The sequence below is a fragment of the Orbilia oligospora genome, assembly GCF_000225545.1.
Source record: "Orbilia oligospora ATCC 24927 unplaced genomic scaffold scaffold00110, whole genome shotgun sequence".
Classification (NCBI taxonomy): Eukaryota; Fungi; Ascomycota; class Orbiliomycetes; order Orbiliales; family Orbiliaceae; genus Orbilia; species Orbilia oligospora.
The window spans coordinates 655385-676532 of record NW_011645667.1 but is presented as its reverse complement, the minus strand read 5'-3'; the positions used below and the strand labels follow the sequence as shown (position 1 = coordinate 676532).

Genomic DNA, 21148 nt, shown 5'->3' with positions numbered 1-21148 from the left:
CATCTGAGAAATATCCCAGATATCAGGGAGATATCAGCCCTAAATAATCGGGGAGGCCCCGGAGGCCATGTTCGACATTGAGATGGTTGCCGAGGTGTACGTTTAAGATACTTATACGTATCAGTAACGTAACGTGTGGGAGATATCAATCCCGCAACGTCTAGGAAATATCCCGGGCGCCCGGGAGATATCAATACCACAACGGCTGGTTGATATCCCAAAGTCTTAAAATGTGGTCGGTACTCAGGTGTTTCCTAGGCACCTCCTTCATCATGGTTGATAGTAGATATTCATGGCGAGTATGTTTGTAGTAGATAAGTGGGCTGGGATATATCTTCATCCCGAGCCCCGATCTAATCCACGTCCTTCCAGCACCAGCACCAGCATTTCTTAGAGGTAGCATCCGATGACGACCATCTTTTCCAGAGCTTCCGAGGCTCGTCACATTTAGGTTCAAGCCTCTAAAAAAAAATGCAATATTAGTAAAGAGTTGATCGTAGAGAAGGGTAGGTAGACACGTACGGGAGCAATGGTGGGTGCTGCTCATGGGATGTTGATTTCCAACCTTACGCGGTGGCTCAGAGCGCAGTAATGTTTAAAAGAAGGTTATTTTACTCGGTAAATCGCTCCCATCTGCCTCACTGGCACCGCCTTGGAAGCTCAAGACGTCCCACCAATAGGCCAGCTACTCGAAGTAGCAGGGCCAGAACTAACATCCGTGTTATCATCGATATTACGTCGTAAACCTTCTTCTCTTCCTGTGTAGGGATCGTATTAGCAGGTAAAGTGGCTAAGCATGGAGATGAAGATGTAAACAAAACAATTGACTTGGAAACATATACCCACTTATGTCATCTTCATCTTCTCCAATATATGCATTGGTAAACAGTTGTGGCTGACCGGCCCTGGGACGCGAGATTATGTTCGTTGCTGGGTTTCGAAATTTCTAGCATAAGAATTCGAATTTATAAATTTAAAGGCGCCAAGCATGTGGCCGAGCAATAATTTGAACTCCTATATAAAAGTCAGTCCATATTCTTAAGTTTAAAGATTTGAATAAATATATACTCCAGACTATACTAATAGTTAGTCTCATTCCCAGTAGTATAGAAACCTCGAGTTCCTCAAATCGATTTGACGGCGTGGCCTGGGGTTACGCGGGTAAGGCAGTATACTATATAGAGACCTAGATATATATATATAATTTATCTCTCCCGGTACGTATACAGCGGTATCGTAGCCTCTGGATTGGAGGTATCTTGCAACTGGGAGCCATAAAATTCGGATTAAGGTTGCTCTACTACCCTATGCTGCTTGGACATATCATCGGCTCTACCTCTGATGGATTTATTTGATCATGATCATCGATCATGAGGAGAGCGTTGCCCACCTTGTGTTCTGTGGGCGACAATATGAAATGAAAGCTATGGTAGAAGATTAATCGACCTTATGAGCTAATATAATAAGTACCTAGTATCTATCGTTGTAGAGATTAACTAGTCTCGGGACGACAAAGGAATTGATTCGATGCAGATAGACTCGTTATCTAGGCCTCGAGGTGGCGGGCTGTGACTAGTCTGGCCTTGGGGCAAGATTGCAAGATACTTCGAGTATCTTTTCACTGCGAATACATACATGAATCGATTTGTATAGATCAATAGGGGTGGGAAGCCCTCAGAACTAGATCAGATATGTATGGTCGTTTCGGGATCCAGCTAGCTAGCTATACGCATGCCTTTACGTTTTAAAGCATGCTGTGGGGCATCTTACTTGACTATTGCCTCCCTCGGCCTCGCCACTGCTTCAAAAAAAAAAGCAGATTTTGAATTATGTTGTTGAGAGGTTTCTATGTGCTCCTGGAGACTGTTGTAGTTTGCTCTAACAACACAGGTGAAGAGTTAGTATGCTCCGACTATCGATGTAAACGCGGTAGAACTATGTATGAGCATGGGGCGATTGGCCTAATATAAAGTTTCGCGAGTGTATGTGTATGCGTATGGTGTGTTTGATTTCTAATCGTCGCGTACTGCGCCATCTTACGATTCAGCCATATATGTTTCACATGATGGATTAAACACTGTGGTGGGTAAACAACATCCAATCAATCTACAAGTAGCACTCTCTGCAACTGAAATGCATGGAGGATTCTCGGGTGTATTCGGGTAGCGAAGTGGTATGATGCATATTCATGCGTTGATAGAGGTCTCGAGGCCACCAAAAGGCGAATTTTGGTTACGAGACCGGCGAATTTCAATTAGTTTGGTGTCCACCAAGTGGCGTATGTCGAGAATTATTCGTCTTAGGTGATAGCCAACAAACATTTGTTCGAAGACGTAGGATAAAGTTGGTGCTATCATCTCTATGGCCCTATCAAGACTTCTATGTGTACATATTTTACGAGTTTCTACGCCACTTATGGTTACACGGCACGCTGGCATTGGCCTTGAGACTGGAAGAGGGCTATAATGTGAAGATAAATTGTGGCAAAAGCTTATCAAACTACTCCCATAACTGTATAAGTATCATGTTAGAGATCTCCTGTTGATCTCTATCTAAGTATATATTACAGCATTCCTCCGCTCTCTCTCTCTCTTTCTTCCCCACTCATCTTCCGTTCCATCATATCAGGGGAGCGGGAGGTAAGAACGTAACAAGATCCGTAGATGTAAACGCACACACAAAAGGCCGGTATGTATCACGACTTGCAGTGCATGATCGAAGGGATTTTAAGTATGCATGAAGGATTCACGCGGGAATTGAACATTCTAGGCATCTTAGACAATAGTTTTCCGAAAGCGACGCGTGACCATGGTCGATGGGCAGATTGAAGTTTACCAAGACCCCATTGCAAGACAATAGAATGGCGGTTTGTTGAATTTGTGTGCCCTGAAGCTTGACTCCAATCGTCAGATTCCGGCGTCAAAGTAGACAAGATGTCTACATTATACTACTTATCTATCTCAACCTCATATTAATATATGTTGTACTTTCATACAATTAATGGGTTTAGTTCCATTGTTTGGACTAGCCGAACTATATATCTAGGATGTCTCATCGTCTTTTGTACATTTGCAATTGGATCCACGGAGCAGCTTTGATATCCTGAATTCCTGGGTCATATGCCATTGCTCGGAAACCTCTGTATGCATGTTCACGAATTGCACCGTAATAGTATTATTAATTATCTACAACGGATTCATTTCCCTCCGTTTCTCAATGACATTATCAAGCCTTCTCGAACGCGATAACAGCATACTTAAACGTCTTATTGTTATACCCCCGCCTCATAGCTTGGAAAGCCCTCAAAAACGATATTATATCCCTACCTGCTGCAATAGCTAACATCCAAAGGGATGGATTTTGAATTAGCGATAGTGAAATATCCCTACAAATTGTTCAATAACGTCAGTATCGATATCATTCGGTTTAAGATAAAATAATCTTCAGCTGGAATGACTTACCACGTTTTCTTTACATTTTCACTGATATCGAAAGGCTCCGAGTAGACTTTAAAGCCTGCCTCTTTAGCATGTTCGACATACTCGGACATCGTGCATAATGGAGGTAGAAGCATACCAGCTAGGTGCCAGAAATTCCGTCAGTTCTTCCATTTTAGAACTGAAGTTAGCGATGTTAATTTTATGGTTTTACCTTCAATCGGCTTAATATCATCTTCCATCTGTTTATCATCCAAACCTTCCGCCTTAAACCAATCAGCGACAACCAGTTTTCCACTCCCTCCACTCTTTAACAGCTTAAAAGCATTATCGAAAAATAGCTGCTTGTGCGGCAAATGGCTCATAGCCTCGGATATCCAAACAGCATCGTAATCTCCCTCTTTTCCCTCGGTTCCATCGAAATACTCGCCCATTTTCTCCGCATCTAGTTCAATGAACTGAACTTTACCAGGCGGGAGTGAGATCCATTCCTCTTCTAAACCCTCTAGAGAGTCGGGAGCCTCCTTAGATATTTTGACTGCCTCATCGTTGGACAATCGCTTTGCAATCTCGACTTGCTTGCCGCTGATGGTCACTCCTGTAACACTGCATGAGTGCTCGCGTGCCAATTGACGAGAAGTACCCCCGACGCCGCACCCGACGTCGAGGACCCTTGAACCGGCGGGCACGTTTGACCGCTCAAGTAATAGAGAAATGAGGCGGCGCTGGGCAGCCTCTTTGGTATCTGTCGGGTCATCAAGGAAGTACCCGTGATGAATATGCTCACCCCTGTTATGGCGGTATTGTTGGTTCAATTCGGGAAATTTAATGAAATATTGGTAAGTTCTTACCATAAAGAATAATAGTACTCGGAGAGAAGATCGTAATGGGATTTTATTTTTCCTTTCAAGGCTGCCCATGGTCCTGCGTCAGCCGTAGACTCCGCAGTCGACGGGTTTAATGTTGCTGCTGTCGCCATTTCTAGAATCCCTTTCGAACAATCGTGCAGGGGAAAACTCTGGTTCCAGTGCCGTGTGGGGTTGGTGGAGCTTATTGTACAGTACTAATTGCGGGGTTTGGGAACAGTGGTTACACAAACTCTGTCTTTGACCAAGAAACGTTCGAAACCCGTGATGCTGTAGTCAATGCAATGCGATCTAAGATTAATATTTGTCTCAAGAAACGGCCAACCTTAGCGTAATTTATACTTGTGCCCGAGCTTATCCCTGTAGACCAGCTAGGCCGCATATATTGCGGTCATCGATTGTTATCCTAGCACTAGCAGGCCGCCCAAACCGCCGGCCGCTAAAACCCCGACCAACCGAGACTAGGGTAATTATTAGTATTACTGGAATACGTTCAGAAGCGTGAACAATTTATTATAATCATAGTCTCGGGACCAGACGCCATTATATTCATATAGACTTCGGCATGTATGGAATTTAAGATTTGTTAACTAAACTTTCAAAGCCGAACTTCTTATAATTAGTATGATTCGATCGTTTCTATTGTTCGAATTGAAACCAACGTCATCCGAGGGTATCGATAAACTAACAACGCAAAACTCCTTGTTGCAAAATTTCGGCATAATAGAAAAAGCTTTGATTTCTAAGCTTGCGAAAACTCCTACTGCAAAATTGAAAAGCTTCAAGAGATACGCGGAACCCACTGCCTTTCTCTATCAAGAGCACGTAGAAAAGACAATATTCAGAACAATAGATTGCCCAAGATGACGGTTTCCGATTCTGCTGACAATCAGCCGTCCTCGGAGACCTCTCATCTTCCACATCCCCCAGCGCACAAGGGAACAACCTCAAAGTCCGGCATTGTTCTCGGTCCGGATGGAAAACCGTACGTCGCCCACAACACACAAAATACCACACCCCTTCCGGGACCCTGCAATCTTGAAACCTCGTGGGACAAGTGAATTCCAGATCGAAATCTAACATGCATTTTCTAGATGTCGTACATGCAATTCAGCTCGCGATATGACAAATCTATCCCGTATGCTCACAAGCGGCAAGGGAAAAGCCTCACCTCTGGCTGCTGCGATTGGTCCACCCCCTGTAGACCGCTCTGATTGCCCCCCAGATGTGGAACAACTTGGCCGTTCCACATGGACTTTTCTTCATTCAGTAACGGCGACATATCCTAAAGAACCCACGCAGTCTCAAAAATCTGATATGCAAACATTTTTATCAATATTGGGACGTGTATACCCCTGTTGGGTCTGTGCGGATGATTTTACAGCATGGATGAAGCAACCGGATAACTCGCCGAAGCTGGATACTCAAGAAGACTTCGGACGGTGGATGTGTAAGGCGCATAATGAAGTCAATAGAAAACTGGGGAAACAGGAGTTTGATTGTAATCTTTGGAAGCAGCGCTGGAAAGATGGATGGAAGGATGGTAGATGTGATTGAGCATGAGGCGTTGGTGTCGTTCTTAGATTAGATACTCCCATCCGTACATATAGAGCTTTGGTCTGGCCACTTGTCTATCTCCACACTTCTGCAGGCAATTGTACTTTGATAGAATACTCAGCCTTTAGAAATACTGTATATACTTCTTTCTGTGGGTACTCTTTATGCGTCAATTTTGTACATAGAACTCCACGGTGCCATGGAACTTGTTAGCATTGCTTGCTAGATTAAAAAGTAGTCTGGTGGAGCTCCATGTGCAACATTAGAAAGGAAAAAAAGTTAAGCCCAATTTTAGTAAAGAACAGTTTACAATTTTTACTTGCATTCTTAACGAGGAATGCGCATCGTATCGTTGGCCTTACGTTAAGCGTTGATCAATCCCTGAGGCTACTCGTTTTCGACGGAATTTAATCCTGGAAATCAGAATTTCCAGCAGTTTCGAGGAGTTGTGTAACGTACCGCTACTAGGTAGTACAGGATAACCTAGATTGGCCAACTTTACTTCGTCTTCAAGGTTCTCTATCACACGAAAGATCCAAAAAAAGACTTTAATGCTAGCTCAAGTGCCCATACCCCAGCATCTGCCCAGCACAGACCAGGCAGCAAAAGAACCAGCAGACTATATGACCAATACATCCACATATATTGCCCAAAAAAGAAAGAAAGGCCTAGGGGGTTTTCTGGAAGCCCGCATCCTCGATGCCAGAATAGGTTAAAAAGGACTCTTTCACTGCAAGTTCCCCGATTACAAACAAGGATTCAACCAATCGTCGGAAATGTATCATTTTAATATTTGCTAAGTCTCGTAGCTCAAACAGTGGACAATTGCTATGGTTAGAAAACAAAAACGGTGATGACCTGTTCAGATATTAATATGTATTCCATGTGAAGAAACAAGGCTACGTGATTGCTTAAGCAATAAGGCACCCTCTGTAACATATCCATACAAAAGTAACGGCAGAGCTATCATATCATATCGTTCCAATCATAAAATCAAGGAGTTCCGAGACCAAGGGTTTATCAGCGGGGTATTAATATTAATTATTACCTTCTCGCCTGTCTACTCGGACCCTTAACAAGTCAAAAACAAGTCTCCACAAAACTCTACCTATCAGAAATTCCACAGAGGCACTTAACTATTCACATACAATGGTATTTTTCTTCGGCCGCAAAAAAGCACCGCCAGAAGGGGCTGAATACATCCCCCCAAGTCTTGCTTCGCTATGGTGGAACTACCGCGCTTCCACAGAAACTTTTCAATGGTGGCTCCCTTACATTCGGATCCCCGCGCAAATGACCTACGAAGGAATCCTCAAATTCGTCGGGTTTAGTATAGGCTTCACATGCGTTTGGATGTACATTGTTGGAATAATAGCATTGGCTGTCATTCTATATAATGGTGAAGTCAGTTTTCTAAGGTTACAATTGGTTGGACTTATCACGATGTATATCTCTGTTAGTGCGGGAACAACGATTGGTGCGACGGATGGAGAGTTTCTTTGGATTGTCAAATGGTCGCTTTTGAATAACCATTCCTTCACGTTGGAAGAGATTCAAAAGATACTTGATGGTGATAGCGGGTTTCAGTCTATCAAAAACCTTGTGATGGGGCCGAATAGGGCGAGGCTTCTTTCGCTATATCTTCTCCTCACGCGGACTGGGTCTCGAGTTGGCCTTGCTTTTCTAGCATCCTCGTATGAGGTACTGGGCTTTGCCGAGGATACCAGATTATACACTTCTAGAATTAACTGGGGCTATGTTGTTGGAGGGCTGCTGCTGCTCGTCGTCATCCAATCCTTAATTACTATAATCTCGATCATTTTTATCCGACGCGGTAGCACTATCCCTCCAAACACCGCCCTTGGACTGTCCCTAGCCCTGCGGCCATGCCTCAAACCCTTACGCGACTCCGGGGGAACCGTCGACACATCATCGATCCTGAAAGCCTTAAAGGGTGACAGTCCAAAATACTCCTTGCAAATTGTTAACATCCAAGGAGCATCGGTGGCTCAATTTACATTAGCCTCTGGAGAACATGAGCCGGCCGTAACCAGTCACCAGCAAAAGCAGCTTGAACAGGAGACGAAGCTATTCTTTACTTCCACAAACTTCTTCACCAGTCCTCTATTACCTTTCCTATTTTCTCTCATCACTGCGTATTTAATCTACATTCTCTTGGTGTCTCAATATATCAGGACCGATTTTCCCATCAAATTGGAATTCGGCAATATCGGAAACAAACTCCTTCTCTCTATCCTCCTCCAGATATACGGTTTATTCCTCGGAGCATTCGCAGAAACCATCCTTCATATCGTCCGCTGGAGTTGCATATCTAGCAACAGGACAAACCTCACATTTGTTGAATCCCTTCTCGTCGCAAATAACTGGTGGAACCTTTCTAGTTTTCGATTTTTCTCACCTGGGGGATTGAGGGGGAGAATAACCAAGTGGATCAGTGCTTTCCAAACGAGGGCCACAGTCACTGCCGTTGGATGGGCTATCTTGATGGCGTATTACGGACAACTTGCCTTGCTGCCAAACAATTATTGGATAGCTGCAGTTTGTGCACTTGCGGCATCCTTTGGCATGGTAGCAGCGATGTGGGTTATATGTGCCGGAACGCTTGCTCATAAGAAGTTAATACCGGAAGCACATTCGCTACCAAAGGCCCACGCTTTCAGAAAGCTTGCAGCACAACTAGAGATGACTGGATCTGTGGATCAAGAGGTTCAATATGGAAGGGTCGAAACATCTACGAGAGGGTGGGCTACTGCTGTCTCAGGTGGTGCTGAACCATTTCTAGCGGGAACATATCTCTAAGTATTACATATTGACGACGAGATGGTATACGAGTGTGCTGGGTTTATCAATTGAGAGATAAACGCAAACCTCCAAAAGATTTTTACGAGACTATGTATTGCTATAGGTACTTTCTTTGGCATTTTATTTCCTTTCGATAGCTCTTGGATATTGCTCCACTGATTCCTGTAAGCTACTCAAATTTTGAAAAAAAAAAGATTATATATTCTTTTTACCTCCCCTGCTTTTCTAGATCCAAAAAGACCCTTCACACCTACCACCCACCAAAACTTTAATGGCATCACCATCCAAGTTTAAGAACTTACAAACCCCGCCGCCACAAGGGTCGGCAAGTTATGAGAAACAGAAAGGAAGGAAGTGTCACAAGAAGAAAAAAAATAAAAAAAGTTTTGAATAGAGGAAAAAAATAAGAAGATTACACTCGGAAAAAACGGGATACTTGCTAAATAGTCTCACCACTACCTTCTTCCAAATACCACTACAGCCCCTGTATGAACATGGCTCCTTCCAGTTAACTAGCCGGCCAAAAGCCGCAGCCCACTAGCCGGAGCACCGATCTGGCAAACCTCACAAACAGCGCAAACTTTACCCTTCCATGAACTATGATACTTGCTGCCGTCGAAAGGACATTGTTCCAGGGGCGAGCCGGAGTAAATGGGCGTGTGGCTTCCAGCGCAAACATCGAATTCAGCATATTGGTCGTACTCGATTTCAATGGCATCACTGGCATTGCGTTCGCTAGCAGTTTTGATCTTGCGAGCCTAGATAATTAATAGATTAGTTAGTTGGAATTCGCTTCCTATTAAAGCCCCAAAGGCTGTGTAGGGCTGGAAACATACCTGTTCAAGCATCTTGCCTGATCCTCCGATTTCAAGAACCTTATTGGCGAAGTGGCCAGCCAAAAGAACGTTCTTCTTGGTATAGGCCGCTTTCATTGCAGCCAATAGCGCTAGAGTTCTGTGTGTACCCTCCAGCTGCGGTTTGGTGAAGTAAGCGGCCAGTTCGAGGTTACGTTTGATGTTCTCAGGGGTATCCGGTAGCTCTCTTCGTTCCAACTCTATCGACATGCCTGTAATGTATTCTGTCGCAGATTGGATCATTTGCTTGGCCTGCAATTCGCATTGTTAAATTCCGCCTGCTTGAGGAAAAGGTGCATGATATACTTACATCTTCAACATCCTCCTTGCTTGCAACAGCGGTGACCAGAATCGAGTGTAAAACGTTCTTGAAGGCAATGACACCTTCAGCTAGGTTATTTGCCTTCATTGAAGCGTAACCCTTCTGCAAATCGCCAGTGCGGATCGTCTCAACATCCTTTGGAATGAAGGGCAGAACCTTCCTTCCATCAGTAATATCGGGGTTTCTCCTGATGTAGTTAACTAACGGGTCGAGGCCCTCAGTAGCTGGCAGGTATGTCCTACTAGCTTGATAAATCTCCATGAATCTTGGCTTAAGAGGGGCAAAATTAACGGCGCCGACTTGGCGATTGAGAAGCTGCATGGCTGTCTCAAACGAACCAGCGGCGACATGGTCGGCAGCGATACCACTATTCCGGACCCAACTGTCGGCTTCCGAGGCGCCTGTGCCACTAGCATCGCCGCTCTGGACATCGACAAAGCTTTCTGGGGCGTCCTCAATATTGAGATCATCGTCTCCCATGTCCCAACCAGCCGCGTCGACTTCTTCCTCATCAATTTCCATGAGATTACCATTAGGCCTCTTATTGTCACCTTCGGCATCCTCTTCTTCGAATCCGAATCCGTTGGTTGCTGGGGTAGGTTCGTCTTCAATCTTTAGATCATCAAGCTGGCCAAGAATTGCCTTTTCGAAGAACGAGAGAGAAGTAGCCTTGAGAGGCCAGTTCGCTTTGTAGGTTTCTGAGACGGGACGCAGAGGAGCAAGGGCAGCTCCAGAGGAAGGAAGCTTGACTTCATCTTCAGTTAACCCTGCGGCATCGAGAATCTCCTGAGCTTCATCGTGAAGGCCAGCAGCCTTGGCAGCGACATATGCCAGTGGATATAGATCAATCTCTTTGAAGAGTTCTATCCTCTCAGCCACATCACCGAGGTACAGGGAGTTTTGGAAACGGGACATATAGTCTCCACGATGTGCGGCAATCTTGCCCATACGCTTAAGCTTCTCGTTGTCACCGGTGATCAAGTACAAGAAACTCAACTTGTCAAAGTTCCTTAGCTTCTGGTATGTCATCTCCACAACCTGATGGTTGCCTTGATTGAGAGCTTCGGTTCCTAGTCTTGTCCATAGCTGTGGTCTATCGAGCTCCTTGCACATTTCAACAGCGACCTCGAGGTTTCCACATTCAAGAGCTAGTTCAAACTTTGTTGCTGGGTCTTGGACGAACTGCAGAGCGATTTCGGGGTACCCTTTCTTCTGGAGGTAGGAAATGATAGCCTGGCCGACAAGGTTGGAGTTTCGAATAATATGGAGCATTTCCTCATAGTTCCTCTTAACCAAAGCGAGTTTGAAGCGATATTCGGTTGGATCGATGGGGATCTGACGGGGTTTAGCAGCCCTATCCAAGCAATAAACGGATTTGCCTTTGACTTTGACGAGATAAACAGTTTGATCGAGGGTTTTGATGATGCCATTATCGCTATGCGGTTGTTAGAATCGTTGTATTTAATCTGACTTTCGTGTAAACTTACCCGTTAGGAAGTGTGTATTTAATATGGTTGAGGGTGGAATAAAGAAGAACACCGGAGTCGTCCCAAGCAGCGCTCTTGATTCTGATAGTCTCATGCAGAGAACTCAGCTGCTCGAGGTTCTTGTTCACGATGACGATGTTATGTTTGCTAAGGAGTGCAGCTTGAGTTCCATCAGCAGTCCAGACAACATACTTGACGCCGCTGACAGGTAGCTCAGCCAAAGTTTTCTTCTGTTGAATATCGTATAAAATGACGGAAGAAGCTGCGCATAGAAGCAAACAACCAGTTCCACCGAAATAGATGTCGTTGATTGAAACAGGAGGCTTAATGGTCTTCGTTGTGCTGTTCGAGAGGTCCTTGATATCGATCTGTTGATTCTGGCTGCTAAAGACCGCAAACCTGTTTCTAGCAACGAATACAGCGCTGTTTCCAGTTCCACGCTTTGAGTCCGTGGGCTCAACGGCGCCAGTCGAGTCTTTGGGCAGAGGAATCAATTCGTAGGTACCGCCATCCGCAGCAGATGTAACCAAAACCGCACGTTCCGCAGGGTTATAACTCAACGTCCTTGGTGGAATCCACGGGCTACCCAACTTCTTCAAGCTCACCATTGACAAACTCTCGGTATTCTTGGTAAAATCAAAACTTCGGACGTGTTTCTCCTTGTTAATGAAAAACAAGTTATTTTGGTGTAGGTTGTAAGCTGGTCGTTCACGCTCGAGTTTGAAAACCATAACACCATTGTCGTGACCTGCAGCAAACAAATTGATTTCTGGGTGGGCGGCTATGACCCAATATCTGTCGTTCTCGCGTTTGAAAGTCTGCACCAACGACCTCTTATTTAAATCCCAAACCCTAATCGTCTTGTCTTCACCGACGGAAAGTATAAGATCCTGGTGAGGGTGGAAAAGACAAGCAGAGGCGTTTTGAAAGTGCCCTCTACATGTATCAACCTCCCACGCCTTTGTATCTATTCCGGAGTTAGTAATATAACATGGATATCTTGTTTGGAAACTACGTACCACTCATCCTCCACAATTTAACGAGTCTATCGTCGCCTGCACTAACAATCAGTGGCAAGGTAGGGTGAAACGCGACCCAGTTAACACCCCTATCATGGCCTTCGAGAACAAACTTGACCACTGCATCGGTATTACCAAACATATCGGCCTGTTGTTGTTGATTTCGAGACATCTGGTCCTCGAAGCTCATAGAGGTTGGGGCCGAATGTTTCTTGCGAAGGCCCGAGATATCCCAAACTCTAACGGACTGATCAAGGGATGCAGAGACAATTAAGTCTTCCTTGGGGTGAAACTGGGCGCACATAGTATAATGATTATGCCCGGTCATGGTGCAAACTAGCAACAGTCAGCATTGAAGTCCAATAACGCGCCATTGGTTCCCAAATCGGACATACTCAAACTACGGTTTTGCCAGTTCCATATTCTAATAGTCTGATCATCGCTACTGCTGACAATCCAAGGCAATTCGTGATGGAAAAAGACAGTACGGACGTAATCAAGATGTCCATTCAACGTGAACAAGCACCTTCTCGTTTGATAACTCCACACCTTGATTTTGTAATCATCACCACCGGACACGAACAACGGCTGAGTTTTATGGAAATCGACACCTCGAACGGGGCCATCGTGTTCCTCGAAGCGGTCGATAAGGGTTCCCATTCGGTAATCCCAGAGCTGGATGGTTGAAGAATGGAGAGAGACAAGGATCCATGGTCTGCGATATCATTAAAGTCAGCGCCTATCTCTACAGAATATAGAAACGACCTCGAATATAACAACTGACCGCTTGGGATGAAAGGCGATACCCTTCGCCCTTGAGGACTTGGATTCGAACTATATATATATCCACCAAACACGTCACGACCAACGGTCAGCATGCCATCCCACTTGCTAATCGTCTCTTACAGCAATTGATTCCCGGACGAACCTTAGTTAACCTCTGCATGTTGGAGAAGCGGGTCGCGGATTATTGAGATGAAGTCTGAAATATGGTACAGCTCCCTCCCTCGGGAGACTTGTCGCTATTGGTAGCTCTATCCTCCTCCTAACTATCCCCACAACACAGTGAAGTGAATCAAACCCAATTCGAAGATGGGAATCAGCGAAGATAATGGGTTCACGGGATCGAATAATTGGTATTGGAGAAGATGCGAGTGGATACAGTTGTGGCCAGCTGGATCCGGTCGTCGTCGTCGGCGTCGCTGTCGTCAGTAATAGCTTGCTTTGACGTGCGTCTAGGCTCAGGAGGACACTTTGCAGCTTTCCCACACAAAACGGCCAGTTTGGTGGCCGCGAGCTTCGGCTGGCCTTTTCTTGGCATCGAGCTCGACCAAACCACAATGCGTTGAGGTGTTGTTAATGTCACGTGATATGTGGCTTAGCATGCCTACGCCACAGAATAAAACGGTATCAGATCTGCCTTCAAAACGACGCAATTCTCAGCACCAGCGAATTCGTCGTTTCGTGTGCCATTTAATATATATTTGACATTGCATTGCATTGACAGGATTATATAATATTATTAGGTACGGGCCTGATGATGCAGAATGGCTGGTGGTTCTATTAAAGAATAAGAAACGTTTTCTTATATTTCATACCTTTTAGGTAGCTCTGTGATATAGTACCTGGCCGGTGACATCGCATGCGCAGGTCTCGGTGAAACTATCTACAATATCGCGGCCTCGGGACCTAGTCGCAGATGAAGGTAGGGGCTAGTTAACGTTAGCTCGGGACAACCTTTGAGCAATTGAGCTCAACAGTATGACATAAGACCGTGTCGTTCAAAAATCGATATTGCTATCGCTAATTGAAGAACAGGTGGCCATTCATGCCTAAAGCTACATCTCCCTCTCCTATCGAGTGCAAAAGATATTGATTCAAGTTATGGCTATTTGAGGTTCCTATACCCGACTGGTGGCATTACATGCGGTGAAATCTAGTCCGTTCATACCCAGTATTCATATTACCAGGCTATCTGGCTGGCCGTAATCTGCCACGCGGGCCTTATCGTAGCGCAGTCAATCCTAATAATGAGGGGCTTACTAACCACGGAAGATTGTGCTGATTGGTCCCGGTTGAAAAAGTAATTACCACGTCTGGCTGCATCTGGGGTAGACGCACTGTGCACTCTCAGGCTGCAGACCTCGTCCGTGATTCTACGCCAAAGTTGCCAGATTGTCGAAACGCGACCACGGTGGCCTCCAAATTGGCATCGATGCAAGCCCTTCATCAGTAGATACTTAAGTACTTAGGTATGTTCAATTCGTTTATCCAACCTCTATGATGTCCATCTATCAGGTTTAATTGGCATTTCGCAGCCGATATGGTGACGAGTACATGACATCAATTTAAGCTGAAGCTACCAACAACAGACCACTTCTCGCTTACATCTAATTCACGAATCCGCCACCAAACCGCGCGACTGTCACAAAAGTCTCAGGCATAAAACGGGCAGAATGTGGTTCTCCACACTCCGGACCCAGCAATCCAGCCGTAGGGCACTGCTTAGTGGTGCCCTGGCATTGGCATCTCTGCAGGGAGTATATTCTCGAAGTCAACCTCAGGATATTGAAGAACCCGGAACTGTAAAGCAATGGGAGGGGGTCAATCTGAGTTTAAAGACTCCATGGAATGGTGGTCCGTATATCCTAGAGATATTGTAAGTTTAGATTGACTTCCAATGGGGAATAACTACACCTCTAACACCTGAATAGGGAATGTGCTGGATTAGAAGAGCCAGCGTTCTATTTTACGCTCCTCGACCTCATAAAGTCCGGAACGATCAAGCTTGTCGATTCGGACAAGGAGATGTACGAGAGTGTGGTCAACTACGTTGAAACTCACCAACTACTAGACCATCGTTTTATCCCTACCTGGAAATTTTGCATCTCTCTTCGAGAAACATCTCCTAGGATTGAAGCGCAATACCAATTCTACTCGAATAAGGTCACATTCCCAAAAGGGAAGAGCTGCCCGGTATGGTTCGACGACGGGGAGACCCAGAGCTGCAACTCCGGAGATATCTCCAAAGTTAAGCCTGAGTCCAGCTCTGCTTCCAAGTTGATTCCCTTCGACAGACAGAACAAGGAAGACACTAGGAAGGGATTGGTTACCTTCTACATTGATATCATCGATAAAGGATTCCCAACGGCATTTTCAGAAATGTCCGAAGCTGCCGATAAAGCCGGAATTGCCTACAAAATCCGATATAAACCATCCCCGTCCTTGAAAAATCCCAAACCGGTTGGGCTCAGCGGATATGGTGTTGGCCTCTCTTTAAAGAAAACGGATTATCTGGTTATTGATGACAGAGATGCACAGGAGGGTAGCGCGCCTGCTTCCGATGCCTCCTCCACTGCATCATCAGCAAAGCCTTCCCCGACATATAAGTTCAGGACACCCGAAAACCTAAAACCAGGTGAGAAGCGGTTCCCTCTCTGGGATTTGGTAGATGTGGACGACCCGGTCAGAGATCTCAGGGATCTCCTACCTCTTTCGCAGACAAATATTGGAGATATTGGCTTCAAAACAGCGAACTTCATTACCAAGAGCGGCATCTTTCCTCCAGACATGCTTATGAAAATCTTATCCGACTACCCAAAGTATGCACATACTATCGGTACGATGGGAGGTGTTTTGAACGAGTGGGTCCAGGAGCACAGCGACAATCGAGAGAAGTTCGTGCCTGCCGGCTACAATCTTATGTTCCTGAATGGGTTGGCCTTGGATCCCTCCGAAGTCAATGCCGCAAGCCTTATCAAGCTGATGCGACGGGAACGCCATCATGGAATCCAAATTCGTGAACTTGGGCTGAACCAAGAAGAAACTCATGACCTCATCGGTCACGCAAACATTACGGATGCAAAGCTGTCACCCGAACAACCCCGATTCGACTACCGCGAGCAAGCAGGTGAAGAGAATGCCATTATCTGGCTCAATGATCTCGCCGTAGACGAGAGATACAAAGATTGGGCCCCTAGTATTCAAGAGATCATGGTTCATCAATACAATGGTGAGCTCGCAGGTATCAGGAAGAATATCCACACCCTTGTCATGGCTCTTGACTTCTCCAACCGTGAAGATTTAAAAGTGATCACCGAGAGACTTAACATTATGGTTACACGAGAGTTCGCTCTCACCATTGGTATTGTCCCAATTGTACGAAACAATCTTGGTTCAGCGAACTCCAGGATTTTCCGTGCTCTTCTCCAGTCCTACGACCTGGAAACTGCTGTAAGCTACATTAGAGACGGCCTCGAAGCAGACAAAAACGGAGTCAGATACCCAGCCCCGGAGTATGTCCATCACGCTATCAAAGGTCGAACTCGTCTCGAAGGTGCACCAGAAGTTTCCCTCTCAGCAGTCATGGAATCGAAGCAATTCCAAGAGTATGCACGTGCAGCAGGAAACTGGGAAGCTCGATTCGGTATTGTTGATCGACCATACCCCTTCCTCGTCAACGGCCTACTCGATTACTACAACAATGAGTGGATCCGGACTTTAACCCAGATCTTCCCAAAGGATGTACAACGTATGCAGGAAGCCATTGAAGACGGTAAACTCACCGACGATGACGATATCCGAGAGTTTCTGCTTAACAACCCCCTACCCAAGAAAAGTGCTGCCATCTTCCCTCTAAGTGGAAAGTTGGACCTCTTCAATTTGGCTGATCTTTTCAAATCCAACCCGGAAATCTTCGAAAAACTCCCACATTTTCCAGGAAAGCTTGTCGAGGAAACAGAAACCTCGTCGGCCGACGTTTGGGTCATCGGAGATTTTGACACAGAAGATGGACATAACCTTCTCGCCGAAGCAGCAAAACTCCAGGCTTCAAGACCCGGAATCTCTATTACAGCTATCTCCAACCCAGGTGGTAAGACGAAGGTGCAAACCACTTCTGCCTTGCTCCACTCCCTCGTTGGAAACACCGAAATCCTCAAAATTACCGGTTTCCTGCAGAAGATCATTGAAGAAATCAAACCGGAGAAGGACTTTATGGATCTCAAGGTCGAAGGCCAGAGTGTTTTCGGTGGAGATGCAAAGACTGAGGGATGGGCTATTCCCAACAAAGTTGCTGCCGAGAAATTCTGGAGTGAAGCTGCTGCTGTTGTCGAAAGAATTTTTGGTGTCAAGCCCGGCCAGAAGGCTGTTCTTGTGAACGGCAGACTCGTAGGCCCGTTCAATGAAGAGGTTAAATGGACCAAAGATGATATCGAAACTCTCGTCCGAGTTGAATTGCAAACTAGGATCAACCCGATTCTCAACGCCGCAAAGTCTATAGGCGTTCTTGAAAGACTCAGGGCCGCAAACTACAAGGGACGACTGACCTCTACACTTACTGAACTGCTTGAGGGTGAAAAGACCAATCTTGCTATTAGCGGAATGTCGGTCAGGACCAATAGAGCCATGGGATGGAAGAGAAGCAAGACTGTGCTCACGGCTGGCGATCCGATCTGGTCGACCTTCCGCTTCATCGTTTCCCTCGACCCTGTCAGCGAAGTTGGCCAAAAGTGGGCACCAATTCTTCGGGTCCTCATGTCGATGGATGGAGTTGGTGTCTATACATTCCTAAACCCCAACGATAACCTTCGCGAAGTCCCTATCAAGAGGTACTACCGCCACGTCCTATCCTCCCAGCCCAAGTTCGACGAGAATGGAGACATCCTAGATCCAAAGGCCCAGTTCGTCGGTCTTCCAGATCAGACTCTCTACTCTCTTAGCATGGATGTTCCACCATCGTGGCTTGTTACACCTTCCGAGACCATCCATGACCTCGACAACATCAAACTCCAGACATTTAAGGAGCGTTTTGGAACTTCTGACCTCAACGCTACCTACGTTTTGAAGAGCATCCTTATCGAGGGTCACTCTCGTGATACAACCCACAACCAACCTTCTTCTGGTGCTCAACTTGAACTTGGAACCTCAGAAAACCCTCTCATGCAAGACACTATTATCATGTCCAACGTTGGGTACTTCCAATTTAAATCTAACCCAGGACACTGGCAAATTCGTCTTAAGCCCGGTCGTTCGTCCGATATCTACACCATCCAAAGCCTTGGGGGCGACGGGTTCAACCCATCGAGCAATGCAGAAGATGATGTTAAGGATATCACTCTGATGAGTCTCAATGGTGTTACTTTGTTCCCAAGACTCAAGCGTAATAAGGGCTACGAGAAAGTCGACGTCCACTCGTCATTGGGTTCGACCGACGGTACCGTTGAGAAGGCCGCAAGCTTTGCAGAGGGACTGCTCTCTAAGCTAGGACTCGGTAAGAAAAAGGAAACCGCTGTCGCCAAGGCTCCTGCAGAGATCAACATCTTCTCAGTTGCTAGCGGCCACTTGTATGAGCGATTCTTGAATATCATGATGATTAGCGTTATGAGGCATACAAAACATACCGTTAAGTTTTGGTTCATTGAAAACTTCTTGTCTCCGGCGTTTAAGGTACAAACTCCTCGATTTCTCCCTCCCAAGAGATATTATCAGCTAACAATTTTAACCAGGACTTCCTACCTGTTCTGGCGAAGGAATACGGCTTTGACTATGAACTTGTAACCTACAAGTGGCCTCACTGGCTCCGTGGCCAAAAGGAAAAACAGCGAGAAATCTGGGGCTATAAGATTCTTTTCTTGGACGTCCTTTTCCCTCTCAATGTCGACAAGATTATCTTCGTCGATGCAGATCAGATTGTCCGAACCGATTTGAAGGAGCTAGTTGACCTTGACCTTAATGGAGCCGTCTATGGGTTCGCGCCAATGTGCGATTCCAGGACTGAGATGGAAGGATATAGATTCTGGAAAACGGGATACTGGAAGCAGATGTTGGGAGAATTGAAGTACCACATCAGGTATGCATGGCCGCCTTCCCGCTATAACCACTTTGACTCAAGGCAACCATACTAACTTAACCAGTGCCCTCTTCGTCGTCGACCTCAAGGTCTTCCGTCAACTCGCCGCCGGCGACCGTCTCCGTCAGCAATACCACCAACTCTCAGCCGACCCCAACAGTCTCTCCAACCTCGACCAAGATCTACCAAACAACATGCAACGTCAACTCCCAATCTTCTCACTCCCTCAAGACTGGCTATGGTGTGAAACTTGGTGCAGCGATGAGAGCTTCAAGACCGCCAAAACCATCGATCTATGCAATAACCCTATGACCAAGGAACCCAAGCTCGATAGAGCCAGAAGGCAAATCCCAGAGTGGACTGAGTACGATGATGAAGTTGCAGCATTGGCGAAGAAGGTGAAGGCCAAGGGTGTTGAAAATATGAGAGAGGCACTGGTGCAGAAGGAGGCTTTGGGAGAACAGGAGAAAGGAGTTAAGGAGGAGAAGACTGAAGAGAAGAAAGATGAGAAGGCAGCCGATGCCGAGAAGCCAAAGGATGAGTTGTAAAAGATGGTCTAATTTGAGGAGTGGTGTTTGCTCTACTGGCTACCTAAGGCTCACAGCGGACGATATGGCATTGGAGATTCGCTCTTTACTACGATAATGTTAGTTTATCATAAAATACGCTTTATGTTCAAAAGCATGAATGTATATATATCCTTACAGACATAATACCATAATAGGTATTTCAAAATTAAAAAAGAAAACCAAGATGATTACTACTGATATTACACGTGCGCGCCTTGTACAAGCACCACACAAGCCTGATATATACTATATAAACGATTGATTTTAGGAACAAACAGTTACTAGTAACCACGATTAATTACTATTATGAATACTCGCCTTATAAATCGGTATTTCCCGGCTATAGGCCTACTCTATCTAGCATGTATCAAAATTAAATATTTAACGAACGACTTGATTTGAAGCAATATGGACATTATTTCATTACTTATTTGTTAGTTTTTTGTCGTAGGAATAGCACAGAAACGATCACTCCTCTCTCTCAAAAAATACAAATTCTACATACATACCACGCGGAATCAAAAGGTGCGCCTTCCCGGAACATTTGATGAATCCATAAAACGAAACAAAAAAAGCCGGAATTCTCATGATATACATGAAGTAAGTTAATGTAGTACTGTTCGGTATTTAAATACGCAGAAGCAAATACGAAACAAAAATGCCATCCTCGGCATACCTTAAGAAGAGAGAGAAAAAGTACCAACAGACGATACTGACATGATATAAAATGAGACTTATAAAGGTTTAGGTTTGGATTTGAGTGGAGGAGCCAATTAATTGCGCGAGCTGAATAGAGAGAGAAGGGGGTAAAAGGTCGTAATACATTAATAGATTAGGTATGTTTCATTTTTTTAGTGAAAAAAAAAAAGTAGTGGATGAGGGGCGAGACAGCACAAAGGAGATGACGAGAAAATGACGAAAGCAGATAGTTGAATTTTTTGTTTGAAGTTTGAACCAGGTCCAAAAAAATATGACGGATAGAGGGGCAGATACATAAAGAGAGAGAAGAAGAAAAACGATACTTCTAGATCACATGGACATCATTATACATCCCCAGGGGTGGCTATAAGGAAAAAAAAGGGGTGGAAAGGGGGGTCATCTCCTATCAATCATACAACAACAGACAAGACATACAGAATAAAATCTATATTCACCGAGTGATAAAAAATGGAAGTGGGGCTAGTAAAAATGAGAAAGAAACACCTCCGCAACAGGATGCAAGTAGCTACAACAATAACGACGGAAAAGGCAATATCGCTCCTCAATGTGCAATTTTTTGGGATCCAAAAGAAAATTGAAAATGCGCATGTATTCTTTTTGTAAGGGGTATGGTGCAAATAAAGATCAGGAGGAAAGTACGAAGG

The 21148-nt window shown here is 45.3% G+C and overlaps 5 protein-coding genes across 5 annotated transcripts; 3 read left to right on the top strand and 2 right to left on the bottom strand.

Moving 5' to 3' along the window:
- Positions 1-3225: 3225 nt before the first annotated feature.
- Positions 3226-4416, bottom strand: AOL_s00110g178 (uncharacterized protein; the record flags this gene model as incomplete). The annotated part of the gene is made up of 4 exons (XM_011126868.1): positions 3226-3385; positions 3462-3579; positions 3652-4226; positions 4289-4416. The coding sequence occupies 4 exons, from the start codon at positions 4414-4416 to the stop codon at positions 3226-3228; spliced, it is 981 nt and encodes a 326-aa protein (XP_011125170.1).
- Positions 4417-5166: 750 nt separating this feature from the next.
- On the top strand, positions 5167-5860 carry AOL_s00110g177 (uncharacterized protein; the record flags this gene model as incomplete). The annotated part of the gene is made up of 2 exons (XM_011126867.1): positions 5167-5288; positions 5398-5860. The coding sequence occupies 2 exons, from the start codon at positions 5167-5169 to the stop codon at positions 5858-5860; spliced, it is 585 nt and encodes a 194-aa protein (XP_011125169.1).
- A 1149-nt stretch (positions 5861-7009) lies between these two features.
- On the top strand, positions 7010-8680 carry AOL_s00110g176 (uncharacterized protein; the record flags this gene model as incomplete). The annotated part of the gene is made up of 1 exon (XM_011126866.1): positions 7010-8680. One exon carries the CDS (start codon positions 7010-7012, stop codon positions 8678-8680), a length of 1671 nt encoding a protein of 556 aa, XP_011125168.1.
- Positions 8681-9195: 515 nt separating this feature from the next.
- AOL_s00110g175 (uncharacterized protein) lies at positions 9196-13311 on the bottom strand (the record flags this gene model as incomplete). The annotated part of the gene is made up of 8 exons (XM_011126865.1): positions 9196-9441; positions 9520-9789; positions 9848-11294; positions 11347-12313; positions 12366-12701; positions 12761-13080; positions 13150-13199; positions 13294-13311. 8 exons carry the CDS (start codon positions 13309-13311, stop codon positions 9196-9198), a joined length of 3654 nt encoding a protein of 1217 aa, XP_011125167.1.
- Positions 13312-14821: 1510 nt separating this feature from the next.
- On the top strand, positions 14822-19763 carry AOL_s00110g174 (uncharacterized protein; the record flags this gene model as incomplete). Its single annotated transcript, XM_011126864.1, has 4 exons — positions 14822-15024; positions 15080-18812; positions 18872-19215; positions 19280-19763. 4 exons carry the CDS (start codon positions 14822-14824, stop codon positions 19761-19763), a joined length of 4764 nt encoding a protein of 1587 aa, XP_011125166.1.
- Positions 19764-21148: the final 1385 nt, after the last annotated feature.